General features: G+C 36.3%; 1 protein-coding gene across 1 annotated transcript in view; it reads right to left on the reverse strand.

Annotated features, from left to right (window-relative positions):
* The window catches only part of ADGRV1 (adhesion G protein-coupled receptor V1), a 543050-nt gene that overhangs the window by 425750 nt on the left and 96938 nt on the right, over positions 1-20362 (reverse strand). The window contains exons 34-42 of the mRNA XM_027100633.1: positions 13068-13198; positions 11903-12002; positions 11082-11261; positions 10279-10442; positions 6631-6724; positions 3440-3518; positions 3197-3335; positions 2410-2551; positions 1120-1382 (exon numbers count right to left, since the gene is read on the reverse strand). Of these exons, the coding sequence (XP_026956434.1) occupies positions 1120-1382; positions 2410-2551; positions 3197-3335; positions 3440-3518; positions 6631-6724; positions 10279-10442; positions 11082-11261; positions 11903-12002; positions 13068-13198 (1292 nt within the window). The remainder of the gene's footprint in view (positions 1-1119; positions 1383-2409; positions 2552-3196; positions 3336-3439; positions 3519-6630; positions 6725-10278; positions 10443-11081; positions 11262-11902; positions 12003-13067; positions 13199-20362) is intronic.

The following is a 20362-nucleotide window of genomic DNA, read 5'->3' on the forward strand; positions in this document are numbered from 1 at the left end:
GCATGTGAATGTAAAAAAATAGCAAATTCATAAAATACTTCAAATTTGAATTCTTTTTATCTATATCAAGATGTAAGCATCCTTGAATAAATCAATTAAAGGTTTTAAATTTCCAGAAACATGAAAAAAGTAGACATGCAAATGAATACGAATTCAAAAATGTATTGAAGTTTATACAAACTGATCATAAATAAAATTAATAATTAGGTGGACTGTTTTTAGATGAAATAGTTTAAAGTATATTATTTTAGAATTATACTTCATATAGCTGGCTTAAAAAATATCTTAAGCTAATACAATTAGTTATTTTAAACTTAAACTGTGTCTTAAAAATAAAATTTAGTAGTAGGAACAAAAAATTACTAATATACAGAAATTGAAGTTTCAGAAGGTAAACTTCTACAAGTATAGTTCACATTTATGATTAATCCCAAATCCAGTATTTTTCCCCCAATAAGCTATTCCTGTTTACATAGGATATTTGCTCCTCAAATAAGCAGTCTGAAGGAAGCAGTTGTATTTTGTTTAATGAAAATGTGGCAAAAGAATGACTGGCTATGGCTTAATGACTGCAATGAATTGCTTGGAGTTTCTTTTAGTTTATGATTTATAGACAATATAAAGTGAAGTATGCCATTTAAATATACTTAACATTTAAAACAGCAATATGCATATTTTCTTTATTATTTGCGCATTCCACTACTCTATTAATGGAACAAATTTCTCCGGTTGCACTCTATGTAGACAATACAGCACTAGAGCACTTTCACGTGGTAATCTAATCACGCCTTTACCTATCACCTAAGCTGGATTTTTATTTTTTTTCCCGGTACTCAGGTCTCTCACTGTTGTGGCCTCTCCCGTTGCGGAGCACAGGCTCTGGACGCAAAGGCTCAGCGGCCATGGCTCACGGGCCCAGCCGCTCCGCGGCATATGGGATCCTCCTGGACCGGGTCACGAACCTGTGTCCCCTGCATTGGCAGGCGGACTCTCAACCACTGCGCCACCAGGGAAGCCCCTGGATTTTTTTTTTTCTTTCTAGGATCTAGGGTGTTCCTCCAAGAGAAAATTATTTTGTAACTATTAATCATTCATTCTTAGTAAAGGTTCATCCTGTACCTTGAAACGAACACCTTCTTCTAAAACAATATAGCCTTTGGAAGGAGTCAGATCTTTCGACTCCATTGAAGAATTCACTTCTGTCACAATGAACTGAACTGTCACAGTTCCGAACAGTCCCTGTCCAGGTTCCCGAACAATGTACAACACTGCCACACTCTCCTGGATGTAGAGAGCTGTCGGTTCTCGTAGGAAAAAGTGCTCACTGTTGTTAAATGCTAGAATTCCAGGGCCATCATCATTAGCAAGGACAGTGATTAAGGCTGTCAAATAAAAATATTAAAACAATAAATGAAAATAGAATGGGTTGTAAGTAGTGAGAAGCATGTGCATGTTTCATTGTAAACCAGGCCAACTCTTTTCTAGATCATCTTAAAAACAGAGAAATTTTAAAAGGCATCTAATGAAATTCTACATTCACTCATGATATAAATAAAAACATTTAGTAATCTTGAAATAAAAGACAGCTTCCTCAACCTGATGAAGTGATATGTCTCAGAAGCCAATAGAAAGTATTAAACTTAATGTTGAAACATTAGAAGGGTTGCCACTAAAAACAGAACAAGACAATGATGCCTGTCATCACTGCTACTGCTATTCAGCATCGTCCTGGAGCTAACAGGCCGGTAACAGGTATAAAAGCAATGGAAAGGAATTGCCAAGACTGTCACTATTTTCTAGACATCATGATTGTCTTCTTAGAAAAGGCAAGAGAAAAAAATTATTAGAACTATTATAAGAGTTTAAAATATAAGGTGAGTAACCTTCAGAAATCAAGAGCTTTCTACTTTCTACCACCACTACTAATAATGTTAATAATAATAGCCGAAACAACAACTAATACTACTGAGATCTTACAAGTTGCTTAACCTATATTATTAACTCATTTAATTCTCACAATAACCCTATGGGGTTGATTATATTATCATTCTCATTTTAAGAACTGATGATTGAAGCACAAACAGGCAATCTGTGGAAATTCACAAGTTAGGATGTGGCAGTACTGGCACTCAAAGCTAGGAAGTCTGCTTTGGAGCATGCATTCAAAAAGATTATTGTAATACCTCTATATATCAGGTATAACCATTTAAAAATATAATAAAAACAGACCTCGTTCATAATAGCAACAATACCTAGCAATCAAAGTAAAAAAGTAAGACCTACATGAAAAAAATTGTAAAATGCTAATGTGTGACTGCGGCAGATGGTGTCAGTGCATCACCCATAGCCTGTGGCTCACTCAGGAGTGAAGGGGTGAAAAGGAGCTGTGTATAAGAAATCATTAATTACCTATTATATTTTCCCCCAGCTCCAGTCCAGGAGAAGGATTTGTTAAAATCAGCTGAAATGCTTCATCTCCTTCCGGAATGTCATCATCAAGAATCATGATGTCAACATGTTTATACCTTTCTCCATTAGCAAAATGAAGAATCTGGTCAAAAAAGTAAAAGTAGCAGTATTATATTTAAATACACTCTGAGTTTTTTTTAAATGTTTGGAAATAAATACAATATACTTTTGAATGTGAACTAACCTATTTACAGGATTTTTCCCTTACTTTTTCATGACCTCTTTTTATTTAAACTGACAATATTAAGTTTAAAAAGTAGAAGTTGTGGAGGAAGAAAGGAAACATTTGACTAAGCAGTAAAAGGCACGAAGAGACAAGATAAACATTTTCAAACACTAAAGGTGTTTCGGTAAAGTAAAACAAAGAAATGGAAGAGTTAACATTTTCAAGAAGCGTTAAGAAACACTCTGGAAAGGTCATCTAATGATATAAATTGTGTAACACAATAATGTGTGTTCTCCAGTATCAAATACTACAATAAGGTAGTAAATTAATAAGAAGTGGGTATCAAATATTACAATAAAATAATGAATGAAGTAAAATACAGAAGAATCTTTAAAACAGTACTGAAAGTTTAATTTATAGAATTTACCAAAATAGTGAAGAGAGCTATTCCACCATGTGGAAATCTTCTGCCCTAATTTACTATGGAATATACAGTAGTTTATTATTTCAAGATTAACTTATTTACAGGGCCTAAATCACTATAATTCTCAATGAGTTCACCATTGCGGTAAAGACGTAATCCAGCCCCAGCTGTGCTTCCAAATTCTGGGCATATACAAACAAGGAAACGTGGCCAAGAGTCCCTTTGCTCCTCTGGGCTACCAATGTTAAACTTCTTTGGGTTTCGTTTACTTCAAATCTATAATAAAAAGAATACATTCATTTTTCCTTATAAGCTTTTATTCAGTAGATAGTAGAGAATCTGAAACTCAGAAAAGGGCTCTCACGCAGGCTTCGGTTTACCTGCTCTGTTGCCACTCAATCATGCCTCGAGCACCGTCATTGGCATCAATAATAATTTGTGCAGTCAAGCCCTCTGAATCTGAAAAAGCACAGAAACATACCTTTAAATAAATGTAAGTAGTTAAAAAGAGAATTCGTTGATATAGAATTTAAAGACCTTTGGTATTATATAATTCCTAACATAGAGGTATTGCCAACATTACGCAAAAGATGTTTAAGAAAATAAGACATAAATACTTAATAACATGTGAATGAGGAAACTTCTGCTAACAAGAACCACTGACTTACAGAAATCTAATCAACTGAGAACAGTATAAAATAAGCAACTGAAGTTACGGTTAATTTCTATTATTTTAATCCATTTCAAGAGGAAAGGAAAACGGGGATAGTTGCAAGGAGTAGAAAGAGGAGGGAAAAAAATGGGAAGAGAAAGGCAGGATGTGCTGCAGAGAAAAATACAGGTGTGAAAAAGAGACAGAGATACAGGGATACAAACAGAAGTTGAGAAGGTAGGAAAGATGGGGGAAGGTTAGGTGGAATAAAGACTAAGCTTAAAGTAAATTTCTCTTATCCCTTTTTATTCTGTATTCTGTCCACCAAGCTCAGTATGTTACCAATATCCATTATTCAGTCCTGAAATAGTAACTAACCCTGTTACTGTTTTGTTCTGTTCTTTAGTATGTTCATCCTTTATCTTTTAAATTTCAGAAGGTCCACCTTACTCTCGGATACATATGACAGCTGTCTGGGTGAAGAATGGGTAAGGAAAGTGGAATTCTCTCTGAGTGAAGGGATCAACAACGTTGAAGAAAGAATATAAAATCAGGATTTGTGCCCATCAAGCTAGAAGCTACAGAGCACAAGCCCAGCCCCACCAGTTCCTAGCTGTTTGACCTCGGCATGGCACTTAGTTCAGCTCCCCCATCTATAAAACGGGCAAACATAAGGAATAATGGTACTAATATACAAAGCACTTGAAACAGGAGCATTAGAAAGCACTTATCAAAAGTTAACTATTCAAATTACCTCTGAGTGTAAGGAAATATGATGTACTCTGTCAGTTTTCTTAGTGTGAACAATAATTAACTTGTAATAATTGCTTGATGTAAACAGACTAGTTGTTGGAATCATATATTTCTTTTGCATAAAAATGGAAACTTTCCAAGTAGTAATATAATAATATGTTAAAAACTGATTATTCCCTTTTGCTATTTTCAAAGTTGTCATACTGAGCCTCAGAAGTGAGTGAGGAACTCCCATTCCTCAGGCCCCTGCTCTGGGCCATGCTTCTCCCCCTTTAACTCAGACTAATTTTCCCTCTGCCCAGAGCACCTTCTAACCCAGGGGTCCCCAACCCCCAGGCCACAGACTAGTAGCAGTCCGTGGCCTGTTAGGAACCAGGCCACATAGCAGGAGGTGAGCGGCAGGCAGGTAAGCGAGTGAAGCTTCATCTGTATTTACAGCCGCTCACCATCGCTCGCATTACCGCCTGAGCTCCACCTCCTGTCAGATCAGCAGCGGCATTAGATTCTCATAGGAGCGCAAGCCCTACTATAAACTGCGCATGCGAGGGATATAGGTTGTGCGCTCCTTGTGAGAATCTAATGCCTGATGATCCGAGGCGGAGCTGAGGCAGTGATGCTAGCACTGGGGAGTGGCTGCAAATACAGATTATCATTAGCAGAGAGGTTTGACTACACAGAGATCATAATAAATCAATTGCTTGCAGACTAATATCAAAACCCTATCAGTTAAAGAAGATGTGGCACATATATACAATGGAATATTACTCAGCCTTAAAAAGAAACAAAATTGAGTTATTTTTAGTGAGGTGGATGGGTCTAGAGACTGTCATACAGAGTGAAGTAAGTCAGAAAGAAAAAAACAAATACCGTATGCTAACATATATATGGAATCTTAAAAAAAAAAAAAAAAAGTGGTTCTGAAGAACCTAGCGGCAGGACAGGAATAAAGACGCAGATGTAGAGAATGGACCTGAGGACACGGGAAGGGGGAAGGGTAAGCTGGGACGAAATGAGAGAGTGGCATGGACTTATATATACTACCAAATGTAAAATAGATAGCTAGTGGGAAGCAGCCACATAGCACAGGGAGATCAGCTCGGTGCTTTGTGACCACCTAGAACGGTGGGATAGGCAGGGTGGGAGGGAGATGCAAGACGGAGGAGATATGGGGATGTATGTATATGTATAGCTGATTCACTGTGTTATAAAGCAGAAACTAACACACCATTATAAAGCAATTATACTCCAATAAAGATGTAAAAAAAAAAAAAACCGTATCAGTGAGTGGCAAGTGAAACAAGCTCAGGGCTTCCACTGATTCTGCATTATGGTGAGTTCTATAATTATTTCATTATATATTACAATGTAATAATAATAGAAATAAAGTACACAATAAACGTAATATGCTTGAATCATCCCAAAACCATCCCCACCCCCGCCCTGGTCCTTGGAAAAATTATCTTCCACAAAACCGGTATCTGTCGCCAAAAAGGTTGGGGACCGCTGTTCTAACCAAGGGATGGGGAGCAGGCTATTTCAGGGCAACTCACCACCAACCCCCACTAGGCCGTCACACCTAAAACTTGCAGACAAAATTTCCAATATCAAATGTCCAAATTGTAAGCAAGAGTTTGTGTTTTAATAATAGGAATATATCTTTTTAAAGTAATCTACATAAAGTTGTACTAAGGTTCAAGTTTTACCTTTCAGTCTGTAATGAATTAACTGAGTCTTTTCTAAAGCATGAAAAGAAAGAGATAAAAAGTCAAAAAAGAAGCAGAGAACACAGCAAACAAACACCCTACTCAATCTAAGAGAAAATAAAAACATCTGAGAGTTTGGAGATCTAATGAAAATAGCAAATTAAATATTAAAAGGAAAATGCCTTCATAAGAACTAATTCTATTTTGAAGATTACAAATTTGGTTATAAAATAACTGTAATGTTTAAAAAGCATCACACAATTTTTAAATTTCTTTATGCTGTCCAATGTACAAAGCTACAATATACGATGGTCTTTAAATTTAAATAACTCTAAAAGCTCACATATTTACACATATAGCTGACATTAGCAAACTTCACAATGATCACTTCTGATTAAAAAATGAAGAAACTTTACTTCGTTTGCAGTGAGTAAACAGAAACAAACAAAAAAGCCCATCATACCTAGTCTAGGAGGAAATGAAGTTAAAGGAGCCATGATAAGTTCCACATAAGTTAAATTCACAAGGAAATATTCTTCTAGTTCTGGTACATCGTCCTGCAAAAATTACACCCATTATATTATCTATAATTATGCTCTCAAATTAATTACCTTACAAGCTGTTTTGAAAAATTATCTTTTAAATATAAATATATATATTTAAATAGTATACAGAAAAGATAAAATGCAAACATAGAGTAGAAAAGATTTAAATCAGAAAAAATAAACATGTCTTGGCAAAGATTTTTTGGATTTAACACTAAAAGCAAAAGCAATAAAAGCAAAAATAAACAAGTGGGACTATATCAAACTGAAAAGCTTCTGCACAGCAAAAGAAAACATCAACAAAAGAAAAGGCGACCTACAGAATGGGAGAAAATATTTGCAAATCATACATATCCAAAATTTATCTAAAAAAGTCATACAACTCAATAGCAAAACAACAAATAATCTGATTTAAAATGAAGAGGGACAGAATAGAAATTTTTCCAAGGAGGAAATACAAACGGCCGACCTGTACATTAAAAGGTGCTCAACATCACTAATCCTCATAGAAATGCAAGTCAAAACCACAATGAGACCTCGCCTTACATTTATTAGAATGGCTATTATCAAAAAGACAAGAGGTAAGTGTTGGTGAGAATGTGGAAAAAGAAGAACCCTTCACACTGTTGGTGGGAATGTAAATTGGTGCAGCCACTGTGCAAAACAATATGAAGGTTCCTCAGAAACTTAAAAATAGAACTACCAGCAATCCCACACCTGGGTATTTATCCAAAGGGAATGAAAACACAATAGTGAAACGGTATCTGCACTCCCATGTTCACTGCAGCATTATTCACGGCAGCAAAGTTATGGAAACAACCCAAGTGTCCATCAACAGATGAATGGATAAGATGTGGTATATATATAAAATGGAATATTATTCAGCCACAAGAAAGAAGAAAATCCTTCCATTTTTAACAACACGGATGGACCCTGAGGGCATCATGCTAAGCAAAATAAGCCAGACAGAGGAAGACATACTGCATGGTGTGGAATCTAAAATAAAGTCATACGCGTAAAAACAGAGCGCAGAAAACTGGTTGCCAGTGGCTGGGCTGGGGTTGCAGGGGGAATAGGGAGGGATTGGTAAAAGAGTACAAACTCAGCTATAAGATGAGTAAGGCCTGAGGATCTAAGGTAAAACATGGTGACTATAGTTGACAACACTGTACTGTACAATTTAAATTTGCTGGGACAACAGAACTTAAATGTTCTCACACACAAAAAAAGATAAATACATGAGGTGATGGATGTGTTAATTAACTAGATGTGGGGAATTCTTTCACAATGTAAACATATATCAAATCAACAGAATATACACTTCAAATATCTTATAATTTTATATATTTTTTAGATTCTACATAAGTTTACCATACAGTGCTGGTTAATTATACTTCAGTAAAGCTGAAATTTTTAAAGAAACATAAAATTATTAAACTTACACCTGGTTGTATAGGTTATTAGGTTGAACCACATGAAACTGCTAATATTATATCCTTTTTTACCTGGACTAATATAATATGTAAACCAATTATATAAATACACAAACTTAGTATACCTTAAATATAATAAAAGCTAAATATTTTTAATTACCTTAATTACCTTTTTAATTACCTTAAAAAAATGATTCTAATCCAATGATTAGAATGAGGAATAGAATAATACTATGGGAAAAATATAGGCTTTGCAGTCAAAGAGAACTGGTACCAAATTTCTGTAATTTTAGGTGAGTTACTTAAATTTTAAGGCCTCAATTCCGGCATCTTTATAATGAGGGAAGTAACTGCTACTTTGGGGATTTTAATAATGATTAAAAATAATGTGTATGGAGTACCTGGCCTAGAGAGAGTCCCTACAAAGTGACAGATATTTGTGATGGTTAATTTTAATACAATATTACTATTAATCACTAATAAGGCAGCTGCTCAAAACATGAGGACGAGCAAAACCCACATCAGTAGTAACCAGACAGCCAACAATATTGTGACATAGAAACCCAATGTATATATATGAATATATAATATTAGTACATACACCTCTCTCTTCATTGTATTTAATGGAGATGTGCTGGCATGTGAAAAAATAAGAAAATGAAGGTCACAGTTTCTATCTTCTGTAAAACAGGGACAAATGTGAGTTACAGAATCAGCGATGTAAAAGGGACTGTCCCCAACCTACCCGCACTGTTCCCCACCTCCATGCAACAACTCTCCCCTATCATGCCCCAGGCTGGCTTATTTCTGTAAATACAGGCTTGGAGTCTCTTAATCTTGTGCTACTCTGAGAACAGAAACGACTGCAAAAACCTGGGGAGAAAAAAGGAAACTTTGAAACCTTGTGTTCATAAAACAAGACTGTAAACCAGACCTCTGAAGGTGGCTATATATTTTCTGCTTTAAAAACTAACGTATCGGGCTTCCCTGGTGGCGCAGTGGTTGAGAGTCCGCCTGCCGATGCAGGGGACAAGGGTTCGTGCCCCGGTCCGGGAAGATCCCACATGCCGCGGAGCAGCTGCGCCCGTGAGCCATGGCTGCTAAGCCTGCGCGTCCGGAGCCTGTGCTCCGCAGCGGGAGAGGCCACAACAGTGAGAGGCCCGCGTACCGCAAAAAACAACAACAACAACAAAAAACTAACGTATCTAAGGAATAATCCATTTATTTGTATTCAATTACATTAATAGATTATATATTTGGAAGAAGACTTACCTTAAAGTTTTATGGAACCTTGTGTTGTATGTCACGTACTGAAATAACATTACCCTCATCTTACGGCTTTAGAGTTCTCATACTACCATATTAGGTCACAGTGCCACAGTAATCAACAAAATAAGAATTACTGATTTCAGATGGTAGATGGTTTACAGTACTTATAATTTTGTAAAAGTAAAAGGCCTCTGAGAAAATTAAAACTTGAAAAAATAGAACTCAAAAATACATAGTAACTGAAAATTATTTTTCTAAGGCAATATTCATTCTCTCTCTTTCTCCCTTCCCCTACCCCTCCACCCCACACACCATGTCCTACCCTCTCCATATGTACTATTTTCATAAACTTCTTGGAAATGAATTTAAGTAGTTGAAACACTAAGTCCCAAAACAACACAAGATTTCCCAACATGAAAAATCATTTAAAACACAATTTCAGTCAGAAATGACTACTTTAAGTTTGACCATAATCACATTTTATACCATCAGCCTCTAGTGAGTTTCTCACTATCTCTAATTTAACCGGTCCTAACAACTAAGTCGCTGAGCTACATGGCTTTGCTGGTCCAATGAATCCTTTGGAGTAATCAAAATGCTCCTTTGGAATCTCTTAGGCCAATGACATCTTAAACGGGACTGCCCTAAGGAAATTTTCTTTATCACAAGTTGTTTTTGTGATAAAATACACAACAACAGACCAGCCTATCTAGACAAGAAAAGAATCCCCTGTGTAATTTAAAAAAAAAAAAAAAGTCACAAAAAGAAATAAGTTGATTTAAAGACACCAGAACATTTAATCAACTTCTACTTTTTATCTGGTTATTCGCGTTTAATACAGTAATAGCAAAATAAGCGTTTTACCTCAAGTATAGTAATGTTGATGGCTGCTGCTGTTGCCCCTTCTTCTAAAATCAGAAAGCCAATTACTGGGACAAAGTCAACATTTGGCTCAGCTAGGTTTCCTTCTGTTTGGTTCTTTAGACTCAACATTCCAGGAACTGTGGTATATGTGACATTAATGGCTCCTAATTGAATTGGACGGGAAGGGATTTTTAAATTATTTAAAATTAAAAAATAGTATCTCATTATGAACTTGTTGACTTTCCTAAAAGCACGTCAGTAGCTGTATTATTGGCCCCAATTCTTCACCCCTTCCTCTGTTCTTGGCCTTTACCATGTAATGGCTCAGTGATGTTGCACTGTGGGCAAGGCATCCCTGCCTACCTCTACTTTGAGTTTGACTGTGTGACTTATTCGGGCTACAAGGTAAAAGTGATGGTGCGCTAGTTCTGAGCCTAGACCTTATGGGGTCTGGCGTGTTTTTGCTTGCCTTCTTATGCCTCTACTGGTTCCAGGAGAAGAATAAGAGACACGTGGAATACAGCCACCCTAGCCAAGCCCAGACTCAGTTAGTGGACCCACGGCTGGCCCATTACCATATGCTGCTGAGAGTTTATGATTGTTTGTTGCACAGCATTCTGTGACACTAGATAAATTCCTTTAATCTTTCAAAAATAAAGAAGTTATAAAATCCTGTCCTGAATTAAGAAATATTAATTGTTTTCCTGTCCCTGATTTATTCTAGCAATGGCTTTCATCCACCCTAGTAGAATATTAAAAAAGCACCTGCCTGGAAACTCCATTCATTCTAGAGTAACACAAACCTAGAGATCCAAATTCTCTGTTGATGAAAAGCTGAATTGTCATGTTAGCCTCCTGTAGCAAAACAAATCTTGATGAAAGAGCAAAACTTAACACTCCATGTGGTTCATCACTGGCTTCTACGGTCAGAACAGCTGCATATCCTTGAGCGTCAAGCAGAGCAGTTCCTGCTGGTGCAACTCCTAAGAAAGTCAGGGACCACAAGAAATCTAACAGTGACTTGACCTTAACTTCTAAATACTAAAAATATAACCTCACTTTTTGAAACATATTAAAGTAACCAGAAAGTGGTTACTTTCACCCCTCTAACAGAAATCTTCAGTGTGAAAAACAGAAGTTACCTTTTAGTTTTTTTTTCTTCTTAGATAGCAAATTTTTTTTTTTTTTTTTTTGACTTGACCTATTATTGTCATTATGTGCTATACTGGTCATCTGAATTACAGAAATTGATTAGAAACTGAGGAAAATACCCAGATAACTTGCTCAAATTAGTAAATCTAATTTATCCCTAAAACTGATCCAGAATCCAAATTGGTCAGCTTAGCATAAAATTAATTTCATTAAATTCTATCTTTGGAAATATATTTTACTCCATAGGAAATATTTAGCAAAATTTTTAGAGGTTTTAACTTGAATCCATAAAGATAAGTATTTTCATTCTGAGCTGATTCTTTTGGATCTAAATGTTATGGGGCAGACGATATTTAAATAACATTTTTAAAATCGCTATGCATCTAACTGTTAAATATAGAGACAGCAACTATTATTTTTTTCTGAAAAGAATAATACACCAGAAAAATAATTTAATTAAATTCTGCATTACCTTGTGTCCTGACATCATACAGAATGACCTGGTATACTTCTTTCTCCTCAGGAATATTGTCATCCAACAGATGCACAGATATTGTTTTATTCAATGACCCCTATGTCAAACAGAAAGAAATTCATCCCTCTACTGTCACTGAGCACAAACTAACTCCTGCTTTTACTGGCCTTATAAATTGTGCATCCAACTATATTTTCACTTAAACAAAGTGTTCTGTGGCTTAAAAAATAAATTAAATAAAAAACCACTGACTCATAAGAAAACAGGCTTAAAGTAGATAGGGAACAACTGTGGAAGATTTTGAGCGCTGAGCTCATGAATATAGATCTTATCTAGTGAGCAATGTAGCCCTACTGAAAATTCCAGACAAAGCAATAAGTTGGAGAGATTTCTATGTGGTTAATGGGAAAAACTGGAGTATGGAAAAGAAGACCAGTGTTGTAGGGAAACCAGTTATTAGAAGTCAAATGTAGTCCTCAAGGCAGAAGGTTATAGGGGTTAGGCTTAATATTGAGGGAGTGAAAATGAAGAGAAAAAGAATGAAACAATTTACCAAACAAGAATTCATATCAAGTGAGCGTGGAGAAGAGAAGACGAAGAGAAACAATAAGGTAGTGCTAACTTTCTACCCAAGAACTGCTTTCTTATAGTTATTTTCCACCAATCATCTTCTTTCAAACTGTCAGCAAGAGCTTTTAAATGTAACCTCAAAAATACTGTGTGAACAGAAGATAAAAAGACATTTGTTTCTCAGGCTATATTTGCTGTTTCATAGCAGTGAAATATTTAAGTTCCAAGTGCATTGAAAGTTCCAAGACAGTGAGGGGTTAGAGAAGAGGGACAAGCAGTAATCATCTTCTTAATGACACCGTTGACACCAACAGTGGGAGGGCAAGAAAGCAACAAGAGGGCTTGCCTCAAATACAAAGTCGACTTTTTCTGTTTCCTTAAAGGAGATCTACCTAGTACATATGGAAAAACAACCCCCCTCCTTAAGTCTTAGAAATTCTTTGAGTAATGTTCTTCCTTTAGGTTTCTAAGGAAGCAGCTCCCTCACGGATCTCTATTAATCTTTGTATTACATAATCATAGTTTTCCCATTTTCCTCACAAAACACAGTTACCTCCAGATATTGCAGTAAAGCTTTTCTTGGTGGTATTACCTCAGGAAAGAAGAGTTGTCCGGTAAAGTTAGCAAAATTGAGTTCTAGGTTTTGCCCAATAATTTTCCAGTTAACAGTAACATTTCCTCGACCAGGGGGTGTTCTCATCACATGGAATTGTAAAATTTCTCCTGCAGGTGAAATGTACAGATTGATGAATGTTTAATGTAAAATGAGCTTAACATTTGAAGTCAACAAAACCCAAATCCCAAACATGCAACTACTACAGTACCTTTTCTAAGAATATTACAAAGCTGTTCTGTTTGCAATGTTCTAGAAGATTTATACATGCTTATTGTTTATCAACACATTATTGTTTATCCCACTTCTAAATACTTCCATTTAGTAGAACTTCAGGAAGTTTAACATGTAAAAGTTACAAAAGCACATGCTAAAATGGAAAACACAAACTTTTATACACTCCAAAACATGCACCAGAACATAAATGTTCTGTAAATTAAAGAAAATAATTAAGTCCTCGTGGTCAAAACTAGTAATAACACAAGTAAATTCTTCCTTCACTTCCCAAAAGGACAAAAATTCCTTACACTGGTATGCAATGTGATTTTACACAATGCATGCATAAAAATGCTTGCAAATACCTGAAAATCACATTTCTTGAAATTGTAACTTACATATACCATCAATGATTTTGTTTTATAGAAAGAAATACAAAGGAAAGGTGTCAAATCTGTATATCAACCTCTGTAACTTCACCAAAGTTACAGCTATCCTTCCTGGATAAATGAGGCATTTTAGATACTTTCCATTCCTGGCTTTTATCCTCATGTAATATTTTGTAAAATTGAAGAAAATCATAAAAGTCATTTCTTCTAAATTGCTGGAATTGAAAAGTAAGCTCCTAGGGAGTACTGGTGATGGCCATGTGTCTTGTTGAAAATATGCTGAATTCAAAAATTTTATGATGATGAACAGAAGTGGAGGTACATTAATGAACTATATTACTAAAAACTAATAATTGTTAAAAGATAAATGAATTCATGTTTAAAAGGCTTTAAAGAACACATCCTTATAGCATAGACATATAGTTGAAATCCATGCATGTTCATTAAAAATATCACTTTTACTTAGTTATCCAAATAAATACACACTTCTGACACTTTTAAATGAGGAGAGTAGCAATAACACAGTAAAATATAAACACCCTTTCCAAATACGTTTTAACTACCACAGTTTTTTAATGTTTTAAATAATAAAATTAAATAATTATTTCTAATAGAAAGGTTTCTTAAAATATCATAAATTCATTAATTTAGAGATTATCTTATTTCAATTACTAAAAAACAAAATAAAATTTTCATACTAAATTTAAGCATACATAACTTTAATACATTTATTACATAAATTATTTTGGGACAGCAGAAAATATAAGAAAGCAAAAACAGACTTCTAAATAAAATTTCCTAAAACAGATCAATGTTTAATGTATACATTTTAAAATATTTCAATACAAAAAAAAATTTTTAATTGCTATCACAATAGCAGACTATGACTTGGATGTTTTTATTGAAACATAAAGGAAATGTTATTAGAAATAAGAGTGTCCAAAGATAGGATATAACTGAAAGAATGGGTACAATCAGCCATAATTGCCATGCCATTTAAAATTTTTATACTTATATAACTCATATGAATAAAACACAGGCACTACAATGAAACGCTGGAGTCTCTCTATTGTATACCAGGCAGAATTTCTCAAGGGTTTATTACTGAATGGCAGAGAGAGAACCTTGGAGTTATTAAGCTCTTTCGCCTACAGTGTTGTCTGGTGACCCAAATACAAAGGTATAGAGTCATGGTTTTCAATTTTTTTTTAAAATCACAAAACCTAGTAATATTTCAAAATGAAAATTATAGAAGTTTGAACAAGTGCTAAAAATGCAGTGGGAATACAAGTGGCAAAAAAAAAAATGTAGGTCAATGAAAATCCATATTGAAGGGGAACCTGTAAATATCATAATAAAAAAATTATGGTTGTAAGATGGTACATAGAGATTTGGGAATAAATACACCATTAAAGGCAAAACTAAAAATGAAATGCTAAGGAGAGAAAAAAGTAAAATCCTCCTACAAACTTATTACATGTAAAAACGCTCAGTCTAGGGCTTCCCTGGTGGCGCAGTGGTTGAGAATCTGCCTGCCAATGCAGGGGACACAGGTTCGAGCCCTGGTCTGGGAGGATCCCACATGCCACAGAGCAACTGGGCCCGTGAGCCACAACTACTGAGCCTGCGCATCTGGAGCCTGCGCTCTGCAACAAGAGAGACTGCGATAGTGAGAGGCCCCCACACCGTGATGAAGAGTGGCCCCCTGGGCTTCCCTGGTGGCGCAGTGGTTGAGAGTCCGCCTGCCGATGCAGGAGACACAGGTTCGTGCCCCAGTCCAGGAAGATCCCACATGCTGCGGAGCAACTAGGCCCGTGAACCATGGCCGCTGAGCCTGCACGTCCGGAGCCTATGCTCCGCAATGGGAGAGGCCACAACAGTGAGAGGCCCGCGTACCGCCAAAAAAAAAAAAAAAAAAGAGTGGCCCCTGCTTGCCACAACTAGAGAAAGCCCTCGCACAGAAACGAAGACCCAACACAGCCATAAATAAATAAATTTAAAAATGCTCAGTCTAATACCACTTAATATCACCTTTGAAAATTTAATGTTACCATGCGAGAATTTAACTTGCAAGAAAATATTACAAGAAACACAATTTGAAGCACAACACACACAAATAAAAGGTAAACCAAGTATTCCTTAAACACATAATTTCATGAGCCTATTAAAAATCACGTCAACAGCATAAATAGTGTGAAGATTTTCCTAAGAATCAAAATAGAGGTATTAACTGCCTCTTTAAGGCAGACTGCCAAGAATCAGGTCCATTTAAAATGCCTTCTAGGGACTTCCCTGGTGGTGCAGTGGTTAAGAATCCGCCTGCCAATGCAGGGGACAAGGGTTCGACCCCCAGTCCAGGAAGATCCCACATGCCACGGAGCAACTAAGCCCGTGTGCCACAACTACTGAGCCTGCGCTCTAGAGCCCGCGAGCCACAACTACTGAAGCCCACACACCTAGAGCCCGTGCTCTGCAACAAGAGAAGCCACCACAGTGAGAAACCCACACACCATAACAAAGAGTAGCCCCCGCTCACCGCAACTAGAGAAAACCCGCACTCAGCAAAGAAGACCCAACACAGCCAAAGATAAATAAAAAAATAAATGTATTTATTTATTTTTTTTAATAAAAAAGCTTTCTAGGAAGAATTACCAGAAAGCTACCTTCTACCTAGAGGAGAAGTCAAAGAACATAGGAAAAGGAAAAAATTAGAAACAAGTGCTCAGTCTTCTAAATACGAGGGAAGGACAGAAGATAGGTCCTAAAGAAGGAAGGTAAAATTTTCAGATAGCCAATATTTTACCACACTGCCTTCTAGTTTTTGCCCAGAATGAAGACCTAGAGAGGGCCCTCCCCCACTAAAGAGTCTGACTAATTCCTGTAAGATCATCTTGATATGAAATCTAGAGTCCACCAAAAAATCGGTGATACATTTTAACTTTAAGCAGAAGATCTAAGACCAAAAAAAAAAAGGATTTCCCTGGCAGTCCAGTGGTTAAGACTTCACACTTCCACTGCAGGGGGCATGGGTTCGATCCCTGGTCTGACAACTAAGATCCTACATGCCACGTGGTGTGGCCATAAAAGACCAAAAAAGAGGAAGATCTATCATATGGGTTCTAGACCTAGCCTAACACAAATAAGAAATATGAATATAAAATTAATTTTAATAACCCAGAGTATTTCGTGTATTTCTTCCTAAAACAAATCAGGATTGTTTTTACAAAGATAAACGTCAACTACAATGTGTACAAAAATAATGGAAAACTAAAATACAGGAAATATATTTTAATAGATTCATGTATACGTGGTATACAGGAACCATCCAAACTGATTGTGCTCTGCAATTAATAGAAAATGACTTAAAACAATTACAGGGATAATATGAAACACAAACTGTCAATAAGAAAAATAGTTGAGTGTTTCTAATATAGCAGCTCGATATATATTTTTAAAGAATCACATCTCTTGTTCAAATCTTTACCTAGAAAAAATACATGCTGTCTCTGAGAAAGGGAGAAATTTTAAATCCATTGAACATGACATAATGATTATGATGCTGCAGAGATGTGTGAAGTGAAACGTTTAACACAGATTTATAAAGAGCACGTTTATACATACTTTGCAACCACAGTAAAAATCTATTGTCCTATATTTCTAAAGTCTGCCCATTACATTTGAAAGAAAGTAATATTTACCACTGGGCATCTGTCCAATTGCTTTAGGACAAAAATGTAGAAATAGGATTCTACAGAATTCAAAACACTGTTAAACACTAAGGCAATTCCTCCCCATGAAATGAAAATGTATTCTAGAGCCAGAAATTCAGCATTGTCCACATTTTAAATCTAATCACATAAATGAAACTCCAACACTAAGTCAAAAGCAATGTTAACACTGTCAAAAGCCTACATGGCATGATTTTTTTACCCCATTTCTTTAGCAGTTATCTTTGAAGAAACACCATGAAGTTTTCATTTTTGTAAACATCTGCTTGATATACATTTCTCTATGCAATTTTGCAGTAACACAAAGAATACATGAACAAAATACTGAATTACTGAGGTTAGACATAATGTTTTTGAAAAAAGAAAATTAATTTAGACTCTAGGAAAAGGTTTAGGAGAAAAGGGAAAGAAAAGTAAATTAAAAAAAATAGAAATTCCTACCAATTTTTATTTAGAAAATGTAAAAATTCTAGGGAGTACTGATTAATGAAAGCAATTCATTGTTCTATTTCCTGTACCAAACTCATGCTCATAGATTGATATGATGAAGCAGATAGGATATGCTTTTGATATGATAAACCAATAACACGTTTGGACCACGTGTTTTAATGACTAATCATTTTTTCTCTTTGCATCCCCTGCAGATATTTAGCTGTTGGAGACTAAAGAGACCACAATCTGGTTTTCAGGTGTTAAGTTCGTTCCAGTGAAAGAGAACACAGGTGCCAAGACCCTGCAGTTTCCCCAAGATGACTTGGTGCTCAGCACAAGAGACTGGGTTTCTTCAGAGCCTCCAAACCAACACCACTGTCACCACCCAGACTTCCACAGGACGCATGTAATGACGCTAGCTCCTTTACGGTTAAAATGCCCTTCAAGTGATCCTGGACATCCAAATACTTTTGTATTCTTAAAAAAAAAAAAATCCCATCATATTGCTGAAAATCACAGCTCTGTGATTTTCAGATTTCCAGCTCTGTGTCCTCCCTTAAATCTAATCGTTTCTGGTCCCTGAACTTATTTATACCCACCCCCATGCCACTAACACTTTTCTTCTCTTCTTCTACATTGCCTTCTTCTCTATATTTCTGCAACAAAACAAAGCAAGTCCAAAATACTCTACGCTTTAATCTGGTTTCACCAATTTTTCTCCTTTCCTTGCTCACAGAGCCAACAAACAGAATATCCCCTAAGGCAGTGCTTCTCACCCTAATGCAGTGAAGGATGGGATTTGGTTTTGTTTTAATACTTTTTTTTAGTTTTCTTTTATCTGAAAATATCTTTATTTCACTTTCATTCTTGACAAATGTTTTCACTAGTATAGAATTCTGGGTTGCCTTTATTCTGCTTTGAGCATTTTTTTTTTTTTTTTTGGCTGCACTGGGTCTTTGTTGCTGCACACGGGCTTTCTCTAGTTGCAGTGAGCGGGGACTACTCTTTGTTGCGGTGTGCGTCATTGCGGTGGCTTCTCTTGTTGCGGAGCACTAGCTCTAGGCACATGGGATTCTGTAGTTGTAGCACGTGAGCTCAGTAGTTGCAGTGTACGGGCTCTAGAGCGCACGGACTTAGCTGCCCCGCAGCATGTGGATCTTCCCAGACCAGGGGTCGAACCTGTGTCCCCTGCATTGGCAGGTGGATTCTTAACCATTGGACCACCAGGGAAGTCCCAGACAAGGGGTTTTTGTCTGTTTTTTGTTTTGTTTTGTTTTCCTTGATTATCATAAACTGACATTTTTGTAAAACACAATAAAATAAATGACTAGATAAGTTAAATGGCAAAAAGAACACACATACAAAATGTAAGCCCATAGATATCACTTTTGGATATCACAGCAAAATGAAATCGTTATAAAAGTCTCTAGAAAAGATTCTTTCAATTTTCAAACTTATCTTGTCACAAACAAAAAGCAAACACTTTGTGTGCAGATGTCAGCTTGAGGACCGTACTTTGAGGAGCACTGCCCCCAAGGCTTCTACAGTCCTGTCTTCTGTTATCCTTAGTTATTTGCTTTCCATGCCAAGTTTTCCTTTACAATTCCTCTGCAGTTACTACTGTTCCCTCTAGCCCATTTGGGAATCTAATCTCACTTGTTGCCCATGCAGTACGAGACACGCTGGTTACTTTCTTCTGATAACTAATGAAAACACATTCTTATTTTGGTCTCTTCCCACCTCTCTGGCAGAGCCTTCTTTCCCCTTTCCCCTTTGCCTTTTGCCTGTCCCAGCACCTTACCCTGGTGCCCCACATAGCTCCATCCTTGACAACTTGCTTTTCTCCCTCTACCAACTAAGATCTTAATTTTAGATCTTTGATTTTCCTGATTTCAATGATTATCTCTAAAAACCCAATTTCCACCCCTAGCTTAAGATAGATTCTCTCACCAAATTTCCTCCTCTCACATGGACACTGTTACTCAAATTCATTATTCTTCCAACTCAAAGCCTGAAATATTTACCCGACATTCCTGCATTGTCAGGTTCTGCAGTAGATGTAAGTTCAAGCAAAACAAGTTTCTTCTCACAAGGTGCCCTATAGCGTAAGCTCTGGATTCAGACAACACTAGGTTTAAGCCCCACCATGAATACCCACCATGTGCTGGGTAATCTCTCTAACATTCAGTTCCCTTGTGTGAAAAACTGGTGTATATCGTCATACCCACTTCATAGCCCTGTTAAAATTAAGTGAAACGATGGATGTAAAATGTCTGGCATGCAGAACACACTCAATAAGTGTTATTGTTGTTGTCATTATTATTGAGATTAACTTATCTTCCAGTGACTTTTTACTTGTATTACACTACAAATAATTTTTCGAGAGTTGATGATCTGTCTTTAGATTGACTTATAGCAATTTGTTAGTCACTTTTACTCACTATTGCTATGACAGCATGAGCTTTTAAACCATTAATAAAAGGAAAGAGTATTGGAAAAATGGCTCAGA

Source organism: Aethalodelphis obliquidens, unplaced genomic scaffold (genome assembly GCF_003676395.1).
Source record: "Aethalodelphis obliquidens isolate GAN/ISIS:26980383/991018 unplaced genomic scaffold, ASM367639v1 scaffold4, whole genome shotgun sequence".
NCBI lineage: Eukaryota > Metazoa > Chordata > Mammalia > Artiodactyla > Delphinidae > Aethalodelphis > Aethalodelphis obliquidens.